The 21,899-nt window shown below is 54.0% G+C and overlaps 1 protein-coding gene across 4 annotated transcripts in view; it reads right to left on the bottom strand.

The window, feature by feature from the left end:
• MROH1 (maestro heat like repeat family member 1) overlaps positions 1-21,899 on the bottom strand; it is a 110,280-nt gene that overhangs the window by 28,321 nt on the left and 60,060 nt on the right. For all 4 annotated transcript variants that reach the window (XM_084620629.1, XM_084620627.1, XM_084620630.1 and 1 more), the window contains 11 exons: positions 19,466-19,588; positions 18,918-18,997; positions 18,258-18,393; positions 16,898-16,993; positions 16,175-16,279; positions 14,835-14,970; positions 13,403-13,515; positions 10,618-10,770; positions 8,882-9,036; positions 7,754-7,919; positions 6,701-6,897 (listed from right to left, as the gene is read on the bottom strand). In XM_084620629.1, the coding sequence (XP_084476755.1) occupies positions 6,701-6,897; positions 7,754-7,919; positions 8,882-9,036; positions 10,618-10,770; positions 13,403-13,515; positions 14,835-14,970; positions 16,175-16,279; positions 16,898-16,993; positions 18,258-18,393; positions 18,918-18,997; positions 19,466-19,588 (1,460 nt within the window). The remainder of the gene's footprint in view (positions 1-6,700; positions 6,898-7,753; positions 7,920-8,881; positions 9,037-10,617; positions 10,771-13,402; positions 13,516-14,834; positions 14,971-16,174; positions 16,280-16,897; positions 16,994-18,257; positions 18,394-18,917; positions 18,998-19,465; positions 19,589-21,899) is intronic.

Below are 21,899 nucleotides of genomic sequence, written 5' to 3'. Positions count from 1 at the left end.
CAGAGGGCAGGTAATTGTGCACAGAAGAGTCTCAGCTCAAGAATCCCCCTATCCTGTGACAGGGATGGTTAAACTGAAGCAAGACACAAAGCCAGTGAGCCACATCAATAGCCTCGAAAGGCAGCTGGTTAAAGTCAGTCGTTCGCTAGGTTTGCTTTTTCCAGTGTCCTATAGCCACTTCCTGGCTTCCCAACAAAAGCCCATCTCCTCCAAAGCCTTTTCCTGCCAAGCTATCGTATTCACCTTGACCAGCTCTTTGGCATTTAAATATCAGCAAGACTTAGAATTCAAAACGTGTACAGGAAATTATGAATATTGCAACCAGCTCCTGGGAGCAGCCTGGAATTTCACATCTCTGCATTTTTCCTGTACCTGGGACAAAAGCAATTTTCCCCGCATTAATCAGCAATGACTTCAGATGTAGAGCCAAAGTTCCCCTGTTTGCACCCAATGCAGTAAGAGCAGAACCAAACCCCAGGGACTGGGACGTTCTGCTGTCAGCGTCAAGGGCCAGGCAAGTCTGGATGTGGTTGGTAAGAGACCCTCCCCCCACCTCCCCAAATGTAGCCATTTGATCAACCGATATCACCGCAGCTTCCCGCCCTGCAGCACTGCTGTGGCTCTGGAGTAACACCTGCAAAATTCAGCAGAGACCAGAGAGCACTTGGCCTTGCCTATGTCGGGTTTCTTCCGGTTGGTAGCCAAATCTCTAGATCCCCAGAAAAAGCCACCTTTTCACTTGAGCACAAAGGCCACACTCAAGACAGTCTTCAAGGAGCTTTCGTCACATGCCTGCTATTGACCTACTTAACCCTGTATTGGAACCCTTTCCAGTCCCGCCACTCACCTTCAGTCTCCACTGCACCCCATGCCATTCTGCTAGGTGCTCTTTGGGAACGTTTGCTAACAGAGTTGGAATAGCGCCGCCCCCCAGGGAAGGTATGAGTGCCTCACAGTCCACTCCTAACTACCTGAACCAGAGAGAACCCTGGAGAGCCCCCCCCGGGAGCTGCAATGCAATAGTGACCCATCTGCTCTCTTCCACCTTCAGCTCTGAAGACTTCAGGATAATTCAGGGACTCCCTATCCCTTTTGCAGCCAGCATGTTGCAGGGAAGAATAACCAGTTCCCACTCAGCAGAACTGGGTCTTCTTGCAACCTGACATTCTCTTCAACAGGTCTGGCCTTTGCTCTGCCTGACAAGGGATCAGAGAGGCCAGTTCCCGTACTGCTAAAGGGAGGCACTCGGGAGGAAGCATTTTAATGCTTGATCCAATCTGTGGCCAGTGGCACTCTCAGACAGGACAGCAGCAGTCCCACTGTATTTGGATTCTTGCCCCAACTGTTCCAAGAGTCAGTTTTTTGGAGGAAGATCTGTAGTTTCTGGCTCCTGCATCTCCCTCCCTGGGAGGCAACCAATTGCTCCAAGTTCCTTTAAGTGTTCCTCATGTTATGGTGGTCTGGGGTCTGGCTGAGATCTCTCACTGTGCATCTTTTCCAGAAGTAATTAAGGAGGAGGAAGAGCGATTTGAGAGAACAGACAGTTCTGGGTGCACACGGCCAAAGCCACAAAGAGTGCAAGTGACTTAAGGAATGGTGAGAATTTCGGTCAGGGTTCACAAATAGGGTGGCTGTCAAGGCTCCTGCGAGCAGATCCCAGAGAACAGAACCCTCCCAGAGCTGGGCTGGAGAGTGGAGGACGCAGCCAGGAGGAGGAAACAGCAGCCGTGTGGAGCAAGCTCAACTTTAGCTTGAGCCACTTGAGCAGATTTTCTTTTAAATTTTGTTTTAACATATGGTCTAAATAAAACACTAATCAGAGAGCAGCTTTGCTAGCCAGCGTAACAACCTGTTTCCATTCATTACAACTTTGGGCTGGAAAAGCTACCAGAGGAATTAGTGGCAGCTTTCCAGGCTGAACACAGGGCCTATCAGGCTTCGTCAGATGCAGTTTGCATCACTTTAAAGTGTGTCATGGGCAGCCACTAATTCAGACTCTGTCTCTCCGCCCCCAGCAGACAGAGCACAGCTTTTCCTTGCCATCGTCCCAGCACAAACTGATGAATGGAGCTTGACTCCCCTAAAGTGGCTACAAGTCCCAGTTCTGGGTCCATGCAGCCTTCCCCATGCAAGTCGGATTTCCCCGAGTAAGAGGCCACAAAGAGCCACAGTAAAATCTGCAAACCGCCCCCCCAGGCCAAGGGGAGTCTGGCATAGCTTCCCCTTGCCTGGTAAAAGTGGGGCAGGAATCTCCAAACATCAAGTGCAGCACGTGCCTCACACACACGATCCAGCACACAGCAGCTATGCAAATCTTACAGTCCGAGGGCAAAGGAGGGGTTTTCCCCCCAATCAGATTCTGCACGTTTTGCTGTAGCCGCCCTGGGCCTGTGACCACCGCTAGTGACTGCAATGGATCACGGAGGCAAGGCTTGAAGAGGGGTTGCCAAGGCATGGAATTTGGTAAGAAGATGCACGTTTACCGCCTAGTTTTCCTGGTTCGCTGGCGTGCTCCCCATGCGGTTTTGAAGACGGGTGCCCCATAGCAGCGATCTCCCCAGGAGTGTTAAGGGTGCAGCAGGACACAGCTTTGCTTTGCTGCCACTGGGTGCATCAGTCAGAGCCTCAAGGTCATTTGAACGGACTGAATTCAGACAGCTTGTGGGCACGGCTGAAACCTGCAGCCTCCAGCATCCTAGTCAAACCAGCGCCATCTATTGGTACCAATAGAGAACTGCCTGTCGCCTCTCCCCAGGCAATGAAAGCAGCGCTGCTCGGGATGCAATGAAGAGCGTGAGTTTTGTTTCCTTCATGCCAGTAGGTGAGGGGGTGCTGGGCACAGCAATCCTGGTTCAGTGCCACCTAACGTGGGCATTGTCCAGCATCTGCCTGGGGAACAGCCAATCAGGCTCCTCTTCAAGATCACATCGGCCCCAAGTTTTGCCCCTCAGTGCCAAAGAGGAGAGTTTACAGAATCCCACCTGCTTGGGAGGGAAGAGGGGTTTGAAAGCATATGGTGCTTGTGCAGGTCTTTCACACGGCAACAAGGGAGGGGACAGCGCTCAACAGGGAAGGGACATTGTAAGAGCCCAGACCCAGAGGAGTGACTTGGGAGCAGGGACAGAATCTGAAGTTACCCAAACTCCTTTTTGAACACTGCTGGCCCTTCGTCCTGCCTGCGACCCCCAGAGGTAAGATCAGAAAGATGGCTTGTGTCCCTCGAACCCTAGACACAAGCCAGCAGCATGTCCTGACTGGAGCTGGCCAGTAGCCAACGGGAATGCCAGGACTGATGAGGCTTTGCTGTGAGGCACATGTGCTGGGTGTAGATGCAGTCAGTGAAGTTGCACCATCCCTCAGCTTCCAGCCGCCCCATGATCAGCAGGGCACAGGGCTGGGCTCCCTCAACACATGCTCAGACACAGCTGGGAGATACAGCCAGCCCCATACACACCGCATGGCAGCGGGGATACCAGCAGTCACGGGAGTTTGAGGCCACTGCATCAGCCAGCAAGTCTCTTCAGCAGGTTTGACTGTGGCCAGCGCCACTGTGCTCATCAGCCACATCCCACCGAATTTGTGATTTGCGCCTCCAGTTCTGGGGGAGGGGGGAGATGGACTAGCCCACACTGCATGCTGGGCTTCCTGCTGGAAGTCACAATCCATCCAGGAAGCTGGTGGATGAGGAAGAGCGCCAGGCCAGGATTGGCAGTGCCAAGGAAGCCGTATTGGTGCCAGAGGCAGCAGAGCCCTGATGAGCAGAACCATAAAGCATTTTCCAGGCCACACAATCCGGCCAAAAATGGTGCAAGTTTAATATGCTCAGGAGCGGCCTCGGGGCACATGACACTAAAGTCCCAGAAACCTGCCTGCCAGTCAGCAAGAGCCATCTCATACACACCGCAACCTGACTGGCTCTTGTCTGACGGATCACCCTGCTAGAGGGTGCCCTCCCTCGGACATGTTCTCTCCCAGCCATCAAACACTCGGTGCCCTGTAGGAGGAATCAATGCTTGGATCTACATTTGTTATTGACCAAGACATTTGACAAAGAACTCAGGACTGATCACGTTAGACGAGGAACTCTGCCCACTGAAATCCAAGTTCAGGGCTTGTCCACATGTGCAATTGCTCTGGAATAGCAATTCTGCTTTAAATTCATGTCCTAACTTATTCCAAAATAGCTGTCCTGTGCAGATGAGCCCTGAGGATCACGAATGCATTAGGCTTTCCCCCAGTTTCCCAAACTCTGCCAGAATATTTCATTTATAAACACAGCGCACAGAAGACACTTGCAAGCAACCTACTCATCAGTAGCCACATGGGAAGCAGCTCCAGCATTGCAGGGAGCCAGTCAGAAAGTACCTTAGCACGTAGCCCCATTTCGGCTTCACGGACAATAAAAGAAATGTCACTGTGCAACCCGGAAGGAGAGACAAAGGTGTGGAACCCGAGCAAGAACTGGGGAAGATCTGGTGGAGGAGGGATCTGAGTCAAGCTTGAAGGGAACTAGCCATACAATTAACTCACTCAGAGGGGCCACAAACCATGACCAGACTGAACGGAGGGATCCAGATGAACTGGAGCATGAAGGGCCCGACTCTCAGTCACACATGAACGATCCTGTATGTGCACACAAGATGATCAAGAACCAAGGTCGGAGTAGACATATCACAAGCAGAAGCAACTCAACATGTCACTCATTTAGGCACAAGACTTCCTGAAGAGGTGGCTTAATGCTACTAGCGAGAACGGGTCTGGACAGGCCAGTCTCACCTCTTGGGCAGCTGGAGAGTGTGGATTAATATCCTGTAACTCCTGCTGTCAAAGCACCTGAGCCAGTGGTGTGAGGCAAAAGCACACAATCACCTACAAACCGCACGCGTAATCCTTGCCCTTTACTAAATGGCAAGGGACAAAGCTCCTTAAAGAAGTCTCTTCTGTTTGCAACAGTGGTATAAATTTTCTGGCCCATGAACAACATAAGCCCAAAGAAAGATTCAGCCTCCAGCTGTCCTGTCCATGGGAGAAGGGTGTGCAGATCAGACCTGAGCATGTGCAGGCCACTAGCTGCCTGAAGGGGGGAACCTCTAACAGCTCCAAGGACTTTTGTCTAGAGCAGCACACAAGTGTGTTCTCCAGCAGCACCGACAGCTTGGGGGCTGGGTTACTATTCTGCACAGCCAGCCTCTAACCTACTCTACAAATACAACTAAGTCCTTTCAGTTGGGAACTGCGGAGTTACAGATTGTGCAGGGATCTACGTATTGCCGCTGGATACAAACCTTGGCTAGAGACGGGAGAGAGAACTGCTGAGTAAGTGGATCACGTGCTTGAGGGCAAGGGAAGAAAAAGCTTTGGGGGATGCCCAGTAAGACAAGAGGCAACGCTTGTGGGTCTACCTGACCATTGCTGCTGTCCCTGGAGGCGGCCCTCTTCAGACTGCTGATGGGGTGGTAGGTCACCCAATGACCAACCAGCTTTTGGAAACCAGGCCTAGAAAGGGGAGTTTGCAAGACAGCCATTACCATGCAGTGATCTTCACGAAGGCACTGCCATGCAGGTTCAGGGTACGCACGGAGAGAGCAGCGGCTTTTCCGTGATGCTCACCAGTCGTACCCAAGCCCCCCATCCCCAGCCCCACTGAACGAGCAGGGAATGAGGCAGAGGAGTCAGGAGGGCAGCACAAGATCAGACAGGAACAGAAGCCAGGTCAGCGTCCACCCACAAATCCAACTTTCCTCGTGAGGGCAACAGAAGCCCTTTGGCCCAAGGCACTGCAGAAGAGTAGTCTGGTGACCGGAGGAGACTAGAAAGGCTGAAGACACAGAGCTTGGAATATCCTCCATGCACCAGAGCCATGAGTACTGCCAAAAGCAGGCGTTCCCCAGTAACGCAGGAAGGGATGGTCATCGGCAGGCTAAGCCCAGAGAGTCAGGAGAGCAGTCTGCCAGCACGGTCACAGGGAGCCGAGGACCAGCGGCTGGGTGCTGGGAGGGTGTTGGAGGCGATGGGCGGTACCTAGAAGGGACAGGTCAGAGCTCTGCCACAGCGTACGCAGATCACCGAGTCAGAAGTCCAGGGACTTTGGCCACTTTCCCAGCCTGACCCCCTCCCTGCAGGTTGGCAGCCAGAGCACTCAGGACAAAACGTCTCATGAGGGGGCTGCGCTGCCCCCTCTGCAGCAGCCCACCCTGAGGGGAAATGGGGAATGCGACTCCCCATTCCAGTGCGTCAGTCAGCGATTAAAATGTGCCAACGTTTGGGTCTGCAGGAGACGGAGCAGTTTGTACCCCAGTTTCCCCCGGGCCCGGTTTCCAAAAGGAGCGTGCGTATACAGGCAGTTTGGCAGAGGGGGTGGCTGCCCGGAGGACATGGGGAAGAGCTGCAGGGCTAGGTCGGGGACACCATGCCCTGGAAGTAGCAGTAGGCCAGGGCACGGCGCCCTCCACCTCAGCACATAGGGAACAATGTCACAAGCACAAGCGTGGCTGGAGATTGATCCTGTTCTGTGGAAAGCCGAGCTCTAGCCAGCCTGTGGCTCAGGCCTTCATCCAGAACCGGCTACGGGCTTCCTGTGATTCGCCAGCCATCCGATTACACGCAGGCAGCATGTGTGTGTTTGTGAACAACAAAGATCAGTTCCACAAGGCAGGTAAAACCAGCTGCCTCCAAGCCCCCAGCACCCTCTGCTCTTTACCTGCAGGGGTCCAGGTTTCTGGTCCCTTGGCTCCGGCTGGCACTCTTCCTCTCCTTGGACTGCAGGTTCTTTGGTAGCTGGACACCCACAGTGCAGCTGACTCGCAACAGGAGAGCCACAAACAAGTGCGGGTAGAGCCCCAGCACGGCTGCCCCAGACTCTGGAGCAGACATGATCTCATGCAGAGCACATGTGGCCTGAGAAGAAAGAGGATTAGGAAGGGCCGGGGCGGAAGAGAGAAATCGTCTACTCCCCACTAAGACCTGTTAACGATATTCGATAGGTTATCAACTACAGCAAGGAGAGCTGCGAATCCCCTCCTCCAGTTCAGAGGCCAACAAGACCCCAGCAACCAGCCCATTGTTCAGCAGCCCAGACATGGCTCTGCTGTAGTCAGAGCTGGAAACAGAGCAGAAAAGCCACCATTAGAACAGTTGGATTTGAAACTTGCATGTTTCTAAATCGGGGTCTGAGATCGGCACCTGGCAGGGAGAGCACAGGAGATCTCATAGCTGGAGTTTTCAGGCAGGAAGAGTGTGTGCACATCACACACACAGCTTGCAGAGCCCTGCTCCGGCTGATTTAAAGAGCTGTAATTACATGGCCCAGAATACACAGGGCTGTAAAGAGGGGAGGTGGGGAGGGAAGGAGTGTTTGCTTTCAGCATGACGGATTCTGTACCATCTGCACTTGGTGAGGAGGAGGAGGAGGAGGAGGAAATTGTCACAGCTGCTTTACTCCTTAAAAAGCTGCCAAGCAGGGATTAGGTTTTTGACAGGATAAAACGCAAAGTGATCTCCCTAGAGGATGAACACCTGAGAGGTTTTTTATGAGCCCGTGGATTAGCTCTAATAGGCATTATACAGTGATGCGTTATTTCCAGAGTCCAGGCCTGGCCCAAACACCTGAGCTGAGGAAATGAACAAAGCAGGCCAGGTGGGGGGGGGTCTGGAATGCCATCTTCCCTGGGGGCTAGGAGCCCAGCTAACAGAAAGTATGGCCCCTTTGTGCCGGGGGAAGGGTGGCAAGGCATGGGAGTGGCAGGATACTTACAGCAAAAGGGAGGGGAGTTGCGATGCGCCCATAGGTGCCCCCCAACAGGAAGGATTTGTTCTCTTTGTATGGCACATCCCGATTCACCTTGTCCAGGAGCAGCTCCAAGATCTGCGGTGTGAGGGTTGGCTCCGTGGCCAGCGCCTTCCACATAGCACAGGTGTGACTAGGTTTTGACAAACAGGAGGGTTAGTTTTGTACCCAAGCTGCCCCCGTTAGTTTGGTACTGGCTCCTAGCTTTGAGCAGCAGCAAGCCTGCGAGTGTCCCGGCACGACGCTGCACAGCTCCCAACTTGGGGACAGACATGGGTCTCCTCTCCTGGCCTGCAGTCCAGAAATAGAGTGAAAGGGCTACCTACCATCCTGGGGCTTTCTGCCTGGCTCTGTAGCCGTACTTGCAGCCTAGCTAGGACATCCAGAATCCCGCCAGATGAGAGGCAGGAGACAAGCCTGTGAAGATCCCCATGGATGGAGGGAATTGGTCTGTGACATGGGGGGTAGGACAGAGCCATGAGAAGAGAAGAGGGATGTTCAGGATTGACATCAGATGAAGCCTCCGGGCAACCCAGTAGCTCCCGCTGCGCACTCCCCTCCAAAGGGAGGGGCTGGGGGCCACCCAGCTGCAGTTGGATGAAACACTCCCTCTGCATGACACCCTAAGGATGGCAAGGTGCATTACGGGGTTTTCCCCTTCCTCAGGCCATGATCAGCTGGCGGGGCCTTTGCTTTCCCCATTCCCTTAATTCCTATGCCGCTAGCACCCCTGCTCCAGCAGGGTCACAGTGGGGGTCACATGCAGGGAGGGGGACACGTGCAATAGAGGTGTGAGGGCAACCCCAGGGCCAGGGCTGGATGACTCCGGGTGGGTGGCCTAAGCCATAACAGACTCACTAATGCAGGCTACCGCACTAAGCAATTCCAGGCCCTTTTTAAAGGCAGCTCTCCCGACAAGTGGACATGCTGATCCCCGAGCACAGGAAGGGCATTCCAGCAGGGTCCGATTACCAGGGGCAGGAGCCAGAAGATTAGCTGCAGCTTAAGTGAAAGCTTCTCCGAAGCCCAGCTCCTCCGAGAAGGAGAGCGAGAGCATGCAGCGCACCAGCCAAGGCAATGGCGCGAGCCGAGTACCTGTCAAAGGGCAGGGAGCTGCCCAGCAGGCTGGACACAACCGCTGTCTTATGCTGGGAGGCCAGGATGTAAACCGTCTGCTGAGCTGCCTTCCTTAAGTGCTCCTCATCCACCTCCTGCAGCTTGCTGTGAATCAGAGCCATGATCACAGGCACCTGGAGGACGAGAGACAGAAGACATGTAGAGAAGAGCCGGGATGGGTTCCCGGCATGCTGCTCAGACCCAGGGTGGCAGGGCATGGGGCCCTCCAGGCAGGCTGCCAGCAGAGGAGGTCATATTAGCTGGCTAAGCTACAGTCTATGGTACATCTTACATCCTGCTGTGCTGGGGGCCGGCAGTGATCTGGGGCAGGGCCCTTAGCCCTCTGGGGTCCCGAGGAAGGGGAGAGGCAACAAAAACAAACGTTAGCCAGCAGTCCACTCCATACGAGCCCCCCAGCCCTGCTTTTCCTTTGCTGCGTCCAGCAGCAATTCTCTGGGTAGAAGGATGGAGGGGGCTGCATCTGAAGCCCATGAACACGACTCCCCAGCCCTCCAAGCACCCCCAGGCCCTGAGCAGCTCCCAGAGGGACAGGATGAAAGCTCAGCTCCTGTACCACGCCCTCTGCATAGAGCCCAGTGCCACAGACAGGCTGCCAGCTACGTACGCTAATCACATTGACCCAGTCATAGGCCCAGCTCCTAGAAAGAAGCCTGCAGGCCGAATGGTGGGAGCGAGCCGCACAATGCAGTCAAACAGGGCGGTCACGCACAGAGCAGGCCTGGCAGCATACTCCAGACAGGAAGTGCAGAGCGGCAGGGTGCTCTGTCCCAAGCGGTGCTCAGGTTTGGCCCTGGACTCAGAGGCTTCGCACCAGTTTGGATTTCAGACGCTGGGCTGGACAGCTCTGACCAAGAGATGAAGCACATAAGCTGGAGCAGCCCCAAGCAGGATAGAGGCTAACAGGGAGAGAACAGCCCAAGGAGTGCAGAGGGAGAACTGCTTTTTCCAAGAGGGGGAAAAGGGGGAAAAAAGCTTGGCCCAGAAGGTAGAGGAATCAGATGAAAGAAGCCTCACATCCAGAACCTCTCACCCCCCTGGGCTTCCAGCCCTCCTGCCTGGCAAGGCCCCCCAAGGATCTCACAGGGAGCCCCAGTAAAGCACCAGAGGCCAGAATGGCTGATGAACCCAGGGAGCAGGCCTGGCAGGTGGCAGCTTCCCCACACCCGCCAGCAGGTGACTCCAGTTCCAGGGCTGCAGCTCCTGTTCCAGAGTCGCTCGGCCAGGCTGGGGAGCAAGACGAGGATGCTGAGTGATGGCCACTGACTAAAGAGCAGCACTGATGGGGCAGAGGCACAGACATTCCTCTGCCCAAAGTTCTTTGCGGCCTCGTCCTGCTGCCACCATATTTACAGCCAGAGCTCTTCAGGGCAGGACCATGGCGTGTCACCTAGCTCAGAACCTGCCCCATTTCCCCTCAGCCGGTGCACAAACGTGCCAAGTTCCTGCCCTGCAGAGCATATTCCATAACCTGACTGCACCCTTCATCTGGCAGTAGCACCCAGACACCAAGCCCTTCCCCAGAGTGGGGGCTGCTAGAACTGGTAGGGACCAATGCCCTGCTCAGACCCGGCAGCAGGGGAGAGCACGGCATAGCAGAATCCAAGAGCCAGCTCTCTAAAGGAGGTCTCTTTTTGCCCTGGAATCCAAAGGTAACCGAGGGAAAACAAAGGCCAGGAGAGAACCTAGGGCTTTACCTTTTCCAGTAACACCCCTCCACGCTCCTTCAGGAGGGCGTTGATCATGACAGCAGCAGCTCGAGAGCAGTTCTGATCAGGATCTGCCAGCCCTTCAAACATCGTGAGCAGAAGGCTCATCAGCTGGTCAGGTGGGAGGCGCTTCCCAATCACCTAGCAAGGGAGAAGGGAGGAAGAGATGTTAAATCTAACATGCTGGGGATTAGAGCACCTTTAACCCAACGTACTTGAAGGTCACTGAAATGCAGACACCTGGGGCGAGACACAGCAACACACACAGCAGTGCTGCACAACTCACAGTCGGAATAAAAAGCCTTACGCCTGGCTACCGTACAAGGAGGCAGAACGCAAGAGTTGGAATTTGGCCAGAATACAGTCGGTCACATGCCATAGAAAGGGTCTCAGAATAGAGAGAGACTGGAAAGGCTCAGGCCCCTGGTTTGATTGCCACCCCACCCCAGCTGAAAGACAGTAGCCCCAACCTCCCACTGCGGGCCTGGTTCCCTACCGACAGAGAAAAGACCCCAAAGGAACACCTGGGTGTGCCATGGATTACAGCTGTCCGGCTGAGACAACAGGCTCACGGCTCCAGGCCTTTGCCACGGGGATCTCCGTGTTCTTTAAAAATCAAGTCTGGCCCAACCACCGTGTGACCTGTGGGGCTAGTGCCACCCTCGCTATGCTCTAGGGGGTGAGACTGAGAAAAGGAGGAGCAGTTCCCCAGCCAAGGAGCTGACGGTCTAGCTTAGACGAACTTTGAGACAGCCAGAGGTGCAATCTCGGAGCAGCTTCGGGCTGACCCTCACGAGCTGCTTGCTCTTCGAAAGGAGCGGGGACTGCACTGGGCAGCATGGACACTACTTCTGCTCTGGAGTTAGCTGCTCTGTGACTAAGCCAAGGACGTCAGTGTCCAGAGCTTTCATTCCATTAGAACTGGACACTTCACAAAGGGAAACTGAGGCAAAACTGGGCATTTAGAACTGTCCACTCCACACTCAGATGCGGCACCAAGAACCTGACGTATGCCATGGGGCTGGTGAGGGGGTGTGGCAGCCATGCTACTGGGAGAGATGTGGCCCCAGCAGAATCCAGACACTTCAGTGCTCACACTGCCGGAGAGTTCTGTTCACCTCACCCGCTGGGGCAGCTCCTCCACCCCGCAACGGGCACCTGTGCTCCCAGGCCGGGTACAAGGACCCCGAGAGCTCACAACTCCCCTGCTCCTATGTTCATGGCCGCTATCAAAAGCGGCCACAGCGACGGGTTGATGGTCACTCCCATGACAGCACATCAGGACCCTCTTCAGGATCCCCATGGCACGGACAGCTCTGGGGCACTGCAGGACAGCTGCCATTTTCCTGCTACTTCCCAGCAGGAAGTGCAGGCTGCTGACCCTTTGTGAGAACAGATGTGCTCACTGGGGGGCACACAAGACAGGCTGGGAGCTCCAGGCCAGTGGTCCAGTCCCGTTACCATTTGGGTAGGAGGCAGACCCCCGGCCCATTGTATACGTTTAGTCTCAGGTGTGGACCCGTTTCTTTGGGGGGTAGGGTCAGGTTAGTACTGGAGTCAGAGGGGCAGGGACAGGAGACAGGCGAGCGATTGGCCCTGCTCCGGCTGCCCACCCCCCTCACCAGGAGAGCGGCTCCCACGGGCCCAGACGTGCATGTTTTAACCGCCAAGTGCAGAGACTGACCCTGCAGCAGGTCTGCTCTCGCTAGCAAACGTACCTGGCCAGGGTCAGCTGGGCCTACGAGCACATCAGATCCTACTGGCGGAGAGGGCATGATCAGTCCTTATGCCCACAACCCCCATGCAGGAAGGCAAGAACATTGTACCACTGCACAGACGAGGAAGTGGGCAGGGAGGGACTCCCAAAATCTAGACACCTCAGTGGCTAACCCAGGAGTGACAGCTTGCTGATGGACCATCCTCGGCCCACTGTGCTCTCCCACAGCTTCCTGGGGCACTCCAGGGTACAGCTCGGCAACTGGAAAGGCTTCTGGTTACACCCTCAGCCGTCAGATCAGGACATCTGCTATTTCCACACCAATAGCTTCACCCCCCTCAGCCAGCGTCTAGGGCCAGGGCACACCACCAGCCACAAGGAGCAGTCAGCTCCCCTTAGGCAGGTTGGGTTACTTACCTGAGCCCAGGTATTTTGCTTATTCACACAGAGGTGAAGGCTAAGGAGTTTGGAACGAGGGGAAGGAGCTCACGGGGGCAGGCTTGAAAGAAGCCAGGTGTTCCCACTCTCCCCTGTGGGTGTCTCCTATGAACTCCCACAATGAGAGGTAGGGCACCATTTCCAGGATAAGAACCCTTCTCCTTAGGGGGTAAAAATTCACTTGGACCAAGCTGGTTAGCGCACTTGGGGACAGAAGCCAGGTCCCCCGGTCCACTGACACAAGCATGTACAGGACACACGGACAGGCACTCCTGTTTGGAGCTCTGGATTTGCAGTTTATAAAACAGGTGCCCAAAGGCCGTCACAGGGTTCAAAAGCAAAGCCCCTCACATGCCATGGCCTGGCAGTTCTGGACACCGGTGTTCAGAGCACTTCTGTCACCGAGTGCTCCAGGCTCCGAGCAGCCCCCTCTCTCAGTCATCCAAACCCAACATGTGCCGTCAATAGCCCACAGGTGGGAAGAGCAGATTTCAGGGCGCAGATGCCTCCAGGTCACAGACAAGGGGACTGGAGCCTTCGTGGGCTCCAGCCCCAGAACGCGACATTTACCCTGAAGAGACCAGGATTCAGTGACAGGCGCAGGGCTCTCAGCCTTACCATGGCAATGTTGTAGCACGTATTGAAGAGAATGGTGAAGTCAGGGTCCTCCAGGCCTTTCTTCAGGTCTTTCAGCCTCTCAACCATCTCATCTCTATAATCATGGGCAAATCCTACATGCGAGACAAGCAGCAGCAGACTTAGCAGAACTGCTCCTCAGCAGTGACTTCACCACATGCTTTATACCTGGCACCAACACAGCACCTCTGAAGTGGTCGGAGGTCCCCCAACAGGATCATTACGCCTCTTGGCTGCCTGCCCTCCCCCGGGAATTGGCACCTTATCTTCCCCACCTGAAAGGGGGGCTCTAAAGCTGAAGTGACTCACTCCAAAAAGCCCCCTGCAAGCCAGGACTAAACCCAGAGTCTGAACTCCCAGCTCTGTGGTCGAGTCATGTTTGCTAACCAAAAAAGAAGGGGAAAACAGAAACCCCTTATGTCATATACAGCCTGCTTTTCCTCTGCAGCATCCCACAGCTCCACGAACTCCTTCCCAGTGGAGGAGCGCCCTCTCCTGGACAGAGAATTTTCTCCTCAACTCCAGGATCACGGCTATTGCATTATTTGTGCTGCACAGCGTCAGACAGCTCCAGTCACAGACCAGGGCCCAGTTGTACTACTTCCGTTCGTACAGCACCACCAAGAAACATCCATAGAGTTGACCAAAAAAATAAAATGCATTTTTCCCCAAAAAGATTTTCTGCAAGAAAATTTCAGTTTTGCGAAAAATAAATCAATTTTCCTGTGTGTGTGTGTGAGATCAAAATGACTACTTCCTGGCTCCCCATCTGGAAGGCTCTTGTCAATTTCACTCTTGACCTGTGGGCTAGCTCCAGGAGGTGGGGAGGCAGGAAGCGAGGACTGTCTGCCTCGCTGCTACCTGGAGCTGTGGGGTCAGGCTGAGCACCAGCCTGGGAGGCGCTTGTCAATTTCACTTTCGGGGGGAGGGGCACAGGGAAGGTGGGAAGCTGAAAAATTCCACTGTGGTTCTCCCGGAACAGAAGCTCTTTAAATCTCAGAGGAAACATTTCATATTTTTGGTGTTTCATCCTGATTTGGGACAATTGTGTGTGGAAAGGGATCCCCACCCTCCCCTGCAAGCTCTGGGCCTAACCCCGCTCATCGCAGCACAGAGGATATTGAAGTGATTATTAGGACATTTGAAACCTGAAGCTTACAGGTCAGATATTCAATGTCTTCAAGAGGGAAGAGGGCTATTCCTTTCCTTTTCTGAGCATGTCCCACATCCCACTCAGAAGAAAGCATCAGCATCTAGTTTCCAAGCACTCCCTGGTACCAGGCAGTGACTGCAAAAGGGGGATTTCCCTCCCCACTGTCTGCCAGGCAACAGGGAAGAGGGCTCCTTTGGTACTAGCTGGTGCAGACAGTCTTAGGTAGCGACACCGCTCTCCCTCCCCATCCCATTCATTTACCTTCATAACATAGCTGTATGTAGAGCAGATAGTAGGCACAGTCCACAGCACACAGGCGAATGCTGGCAAGGGAGTCTGAACACCGGGGGGAGAACAGTGCAACCAGCACCCCGAGGTTATAAAAGGGCACCACAGTCTGACCAGGAGAGAGGAAACACATGGGTGTTAATAAATGGCATGTCCTTGGTATGCAGCATAGCAGGGCAAGTGGAACAGGTCAGGAGTTACTAAGGGAGGGTATACAAGTGGGGTCCCTCTGGGATCAGCTCTGGGCCCGGTTGTGTCCAATATCTTCATCAATGATTTAGATCATGGCACAGAGAGTACACTTATTAAAAAGTCTGCGGGCAATACCAAGCTGGGAGGGGTTGAGAGTGCTTTGGAAGACAGGATTATAATTCAAAATGATCTGACAGCCTGGAGAAATGGTCTGAAGTAAACAGGATGAAATTCAATAAGGATAAATGCAAAGTGCTCCACTTAGGAAGGAACAATCAGTTGCACACATACAAAATGGGAAATGACCGCCTAGGAAGGAGTATTGCGGAAAGGGATCTGGGGTCATAGTGGATCACAAGCTAAATACGAGTCAGCGTAACGTTGCTGGAAAATGAAAAATAAAAAACAAACAAAAATGAACATCATCTTGGGATGTATTAGCTGGAGTGTCGTAAGCAAGACACGAGAAGTAATTCTTCCACTCTCTTCCGTGCTGATTAGGCCTTAACTGGAGGATTGTGTCCAGTTCTGGGTACCACATTTCAGAAAAGATGTGGACAAATTGGAGAGAGTCCAGAGAAGAGTTTAAAAAAAAATAAAAAGATAAAAAGGGCTAGAAAACATGGCCTAGGGACAATTGAAAACACAGGGTTTGTTTAGTCTAGAGATGAGAAGACTAAGGGAGGACATAACAGTTTTGAAGTACATAAAAGGAGGGAGAAAAATTATTCTCCTGAACCTCGGAGGCCAGGACAAGCAGCAATGGGCTTAAATTGCAGCAAGGGCAGTTTAGGTTGGACATTAGGAAAAACTTCCTGTTAAGGAGTTAAGCACTGGAATAAATTGCCCAGGGAGGTTGTGGAATCTCTGTCATTGGAGATGTTTAAGAGCAGGTTGGACAAACACCTGTCAGGGATGGGCTAGATAATACTAAATCCTGCAGTGAGTGCAGGGGACTGGACTAGACGACCTCTCGAGGTCCCTGCCAGTCCTGTGGTTCTATGGACCAGTGCAACAGGGGATTGAGTTTCCTGCTCTCCGCACCCCATATTGTGAGCGACGTGGTGCAGGATCCCCATTACTGGGTGGGATGGGCATGTCTTTACACTGCATTTACTTACACTAACATTCAGTTTGTCCCGGTAGAACTCCAGCAGTGTGGCACTGACCTCCACTGCTCGCTCACGCTCGTGCTCTTTGTTCGACCTGATCCATGGGCCTAGATGCTGTAGAGGCAGACCCAAAGACAAGAACTCAGAGAGGTGGCTGAAGGCTTGCCCCTAGACCATGGAGTTCTACGACACAGCCCAGGGCCTATGGCATCTACAGAGCATTGCGTGCTGGGGTTTATCAGGGTTAGAGTGAGCCTACACAGGACACACGGTTATGCTCAGGAAGATAACTGCAGTCTGAGGGATGGGCCAATTCTCACTACTCTGGGTTCAAGCAACTCCCAGGAACAAATCTGCCAAGGGCAGATGTTGCCACCTTCCATCTCTCTATGGCACACGTGTCCTTTGGTCCACAGACTGCCCAACTGAACTCCCAGTCTGTTCTGTTGAATGAGGAGAGTATTGGGCCCTGAGACTAGGGGTGCTGCTGTGTAGGGCTGAGCAGGCACGGGCAGCACAGCTAGCCATTGTGTGGCTAGTGAGTACCAGAGGTGGCTGAGATATGGGCACCTCACCTTAGGCCCCAAATACCAGAGACTAATGTTGAGAGAGTGACCAGAAACCCACATTATCTTCCTCCCTTTGCTCAGCATTAGGGTGGTGAGCAGCCAGCTAGGTGGTAGCCAGGAGCCTTCCCACTCTTCCCCCCGCCCAGACTCTGGGGCCACCCACCTCGAACATGCTCTGTAGTCCATGGGGAGTCAGGTCCTTCTGCAGCATGCTCTTCAGCAGTTCCTTAAGGGCACTGATGGTGTCATAGTAGAGAGTCTATGAGGAGGAAAAGGCACAACATTACCACCAGGTGACCGCTCAGCTCTGTCCCAGTGGAGTCGGTCTGGCCACAGAAGGGCACCAAGCTTTGCGTGAGGCCTGTGCTAGCCGCTTGCTGCATGGCATAACAGAGCAGCAGCAGCTGCCTTCCTCTTGGGCACAAAGGTGCAGCTCTCAGAGACACAAGGCCCAGCAAGCGAGGCCTCCCCGTAACTGGAACTGCTTGGCCACATGGTCTAGTGACCCTGTGGGGTGGAACTCTCAGAAACGAATGGCTCTAGCTTAGACTGCATGGCACCTGCTAGCTAGGGGCTGGAAAGAAGTTTGCTAGGCTGTAAAGACCCTCCCCTTTCTGAAATCCAGAACTTCCTGGCTCACTAGCCTTTCTCCCAAGTCCCAGGAGCACCTTCGGGCCCCACATGGTGCATTCTGGTTCACAGAAGGGATCCCAGAAAACACAGAGGGTTTCAGACTCTTGAGGGAAAGTTTTAGGAGCTTTATTAAAAGCTGGTTTGAGCTGCCTGCCCCTGACCTCTGGTTAATGGGACAAGCCCAGAGACAGCTTCAATTCCTTCTTTGCAGTTCATGTGAAAGCTGCCCTCTAACTGCAATATGGAACTTTAGGGGCTACTCTTTAGCGGCATGCTGCAATGGCTGGGTGGCAAACAACCAGGCTGTTATTCGTTACTGCTCAGCCGTATATAGATCTTCGAACAAAACCCCATTGCTTCAGCCCTATGGGCTTTCAAAGGCTGCTCAGAGAAAGATGCCTTTTCCACCAAACAGACAGTTTGCTGGGTGCCTGGGTTGTTCTGATTTGGCTCTGGGAACGTGGTGTTAATACACCTGGAGTTTTTGGAGGCTTATCAGTGAATCAGTGTTTTCTTACTCATGTTTTGTGTGTAGGAGTTTACGGGCCAGGTTTCCCCAACAGGTGCTGCACTAGTCAAGTGAAGGAGAATTGAAGCGCGTATTACACACCGGAAAGGCACCAATGACAAAGAACTAAGTGGCTCATGGGTCTGGCCTGGCACACACAACTTTCCACCAGTGAGGCATCAGTTCCAGTCCAGCTGAGATCAGTGACTGGCACCATCTCAATGCTGTTCTTCAGAACAGACATGACCGGACACCAGCTCTGAATCCCATTGGTGCACTGCCAGAACTAGCTAGGAGCAGAGAGGGCCCCAAACACCACACAGACTGTCTAGCTCAGACAGCTCCCTTCCCACCTCAGCCTGCTGGCAGTTCAATTCTCTACCTCCTTGTGCAAGGCGTCTGGCACGTGCCCATCTCTTTCCTTCAGGACGTCCAGCGGAGGAAGGGCCAGCAAGCTGCTCAGGCAGGTATCAATCAGTTCCCTGTGCTCAGGCTCGCTAAGCGGAGGCTCCAGTATGCTGACAGATGAGTTAAGGGAGCAAGTGAGCAGACACATGCCATTCGCTAAAGGGAGCTACCTCCATACCAGCCACCATTTTAATTTGCATTCTTGCTGATCTCGCTGCGCGGCCAGTGTCGGAGCTGTTCTCCACATCTGTGTCAGGGACGGACACGTGCTGCAGGATGTTTAACTCTAGCTCAGAAACAAACTCTCTCTCTCTCTCTCTCGCAGAGTTTAAGATGAAGAGTGAGGCCCTTGGCTTTCTATTTTGCATGAAGAGATTTCAGTGCAGAGCCTGAGCAAGACAACCAAGTGCATAACGCAGGTGGGGAGCGGGGGTGGGTACTAGCGAGAAGTTTTCTGCAAGAATTGTCTCAATCTAAACTCCTGGGGTGCACATATGGAATGGGACACGCACTGGCCAGGCACTGCAGATTTGTACTTGGTTTTCATACCACTCACGTGAGACGGCAGCTCAAGCTGCCTCGGCAGGTGGTTTCTCGTTATTTCCACGGAGGTGGGAGTACAGGGAAAGGATACACCAGGTACGTGCAGGAGATCATGGCTCTCTGGCGAATAGGAGTTCTCAGCAAGTCCAGTGGTTCTGTTTTGATAAACTCCTAGCATGCAAAGGGAGAGAGGTTAGCAGAAATCCACCACCATCTCAAAGACAGCTCGCCCTGAGCAAACCACAAACGTTTGGACCCAGAAGATAGGCCACACAAGGTCCTGGAACAACTCCACCTCCACAGAACAGCCATGCGAACAGCCATGAACCCTGCCTTCCAGCCAATCTCCACACACCGCCTCCCACGCAGACCACCACTGACCTGGACAGTCACCACACCTTCTTCCCACGTTCAGCCTGCTCATTTGAGAGTCTGCAAACCATGCAACCGTCCTCCACTTCCAGTCTCCGCACGCCTCGTTCCCCGCCTGCACTAACTCCCTCCCTGGCCCCAGGAAAGGGGACAGACACCCAAGAACCTCCCCCAGAATCCCTGGCTGAGGCAGAGTTGTGTCTATCTAACCCAGCCCCCCAGTCCTGACCTAGGTCTCAAGAGAAGTAGCCCAGAATTTCCTCTTACCATCATCTGAGCTAGGAGCTCTGCTTTGTGGGAGAAGAGGAAGGCACCGGACTGCACGCTGTTATAAACGGCCTGGCTGATCATGCAAATGCTCCGAATGAGGCTCAGCTTCAACGTCAAATCCTAAGTGTAGAGAGCACAGGACGAGCAGTGAGGTGCAGGTCTAAACCCAGTGGCATCTACCCACACGCTGACCGGGGTGCACTGGGCTGGCAGGCTCAGCCACCCGTCAAAAGGTGAGCACAGCAGCTCTTTCCTCGCCTGCCTCTATTCCAGTTGCTCTGCTGTGGGCTCCGCCAGCTCTGCCTCTCGTCCAGGTTACAGCCGCTGAGGCTGGTCTACACCTAAAATACAGGTCGATCTACGAGGCCAGCCAGCACTGGGAAAGCTTTAGTACCCTCAGAACAGTACCTAGGTCAACTCAGGCTGTGCCCACGCTGCCGAGGGAAGTCGACCTACGTGCTGCAACTCCAGCTACGTGGAGAACGTAGCTGGCGTCCACGTGCCTTAGGTCGAGTTACCGCAGGGTCTACGGGAGAAAGTCTCCCGGCGACTTACCTTACTTTTCCCCTCGGGGGGTGAGGGGGTAGAGTACAGGGGTCGACGGGAGAGCTATCTGCAGTCAATATGGCAGGTCTTTACTAGATCGATCTCAGAGCGTGGATCCCGGCTGTAGTGTAGACCTGCCCTTGGTTTTAGGTGTAGATGTGACAAGGTTGACAAAAGGATTCTTCGTCAGCCTGGCTTCCGCCTGTCAGAGGCGGATGACCTGCATCGACCGAAGGGGCTTTCCTGTCAGCGTAGGAAGCGTCTGCACAAGGACGCTAGAGCGGCACAGTGACAATGCTGTCCCTGTAGCATGGACATCTCCCCAGCTAGCACGCATCCCAGCCCCCGAGGGCTTTCCAGCCCGTGAGCTCCTGATCCAAACGCAGCCTCCACCCAGCCAGCAGTGCGCCCGAAGAGACGCCTTGCACCTCCCACCTGACGAGGTGGCACCCAAGGACAAGGTGCACGTGCTGGAGATTCAAAGTGCAGAAGCTGCCACCTTAAAGGGAGCCTTGCTCCAAGCCCAGTGTTTTTAAAACGAAGAGCTCGGGAATCTGCACTTCGGACAAGGCCTCCGAGCCTCCCGAGGAAATACCATGGAGCCATCCAGCAGCAGGGCCGAGACACATGCCTCACCAGCAGACAAATGTGTCCCTGTCCATTACTACTTACTCTGCTGTAAAGAGCCAGGCTAACCCCCAGGCCCACAGCAGGTGGGAACGTTCCTCGCACTGCCCGTGGCTTTGCCAGTCACCCCATGAGACAGCAGTCAATCCCTTGCAGCACCAAAAAAGGGACTGCTGCAGGGATTAATGTAGAGGGCCCCGATCCCTTTAGATCTAGGGTATGCGATAAAAGGACTAAGGCCTGGTTCTTCTCCTGGGTACATGCAAGTTGAGACACTGCTCTACTCCAGCCACAGCTCCCCAAATGAAGGCATAGTCCTAGTGCCCCCCCTTCACCACCCCTCTCCCCGTGGACCCTATGGAGATGGCTGTGGAGCCAGCAGCGTGTTTGCCAGGGAGCATCCCGACTGCTCAGAGCGTGCCCAGAAAGCCATGGTACAGAAGTGGTTAGTGCCAACAAGAAACCAGAAGGAAAAAGACATTAGTGAGTCTGGAGAAGGAGGTGTTCTGGCCTGAGATTTTAACTTGAGCTTGACAAATGCCACGTTTTGTTCCTCAGTCTTTTATAGTAGCAGAACGCAGCTGCCTTCCCCTCCCCAGACAGTGACCTGGGTATCTGGCCACTGAACACCTGTTCTGGGTGGGTAGGGACTTTTAGCCGAGCTGTGAACTGTGGCTAGACCTCGGGGGTCATTAAGCTTCCCCACCTAGTTACATCAGTGCTGCTCAAATGAGCTGGGGCGGGGGAGAAATGGCACACCAAGGTCTAAGGGGCAACTGTGCTCTGGGAAGCAGCAGTGCCGGAGTGGCACCTGGGCTCTGGGGTTATTCTCCCATTTTTGCAGCACAATTTGAACACGTGAGGCTGACAGACCCGACCACACTGCCTGCGGTCTGAGAGCCAAGCTGAGGGTCTCCTTTTCACGCAGTCGCCAGTGAGAGGTTCTGCAAGGCAAAGGAGGCTGTCCAGGACATCTATGCAGCCCTGTAGCTTTCAGTGAGTTTGCACAAAAACTGAGTGCGAGAGGAAACCTGCTGAAGGCACACAAAGGAAGGAAGACACTCCAGCTCCCTCCTGCTGACTCTGCGGGGCTTTAGTGACTACAGCCAGCCGACCTGGAGAGCGGAGTGCCATTTTAGTCTCTTCCAGACCAGAATCATGCTTTCGGCTCTCAGCCCCTCCGATAACAAGCACTCGGCCACAGGGCAACTCTGCTGTTCACCCTGTGATGGTCTCATTCCTCCCCAATGCCAGACTT

This window comes from Lepidochelys olivacea (assembly GCF_965140295.1).
Source record: "Lepidochelys olivacea isolate rLepOli2 genome assembly, chromosome: 2".
In the NCBI taxonomy this organism is placed as follows: Eukaryota; Metazoa; Chordata; order Testudines; family Cheloniidae; genus Lepidochelys; species Lepidochelys olivacea.
Note: the sequence above shows the minus strand (reverse complement) of the source record. Positions and strands in the feature narration are given on the sequence as shown.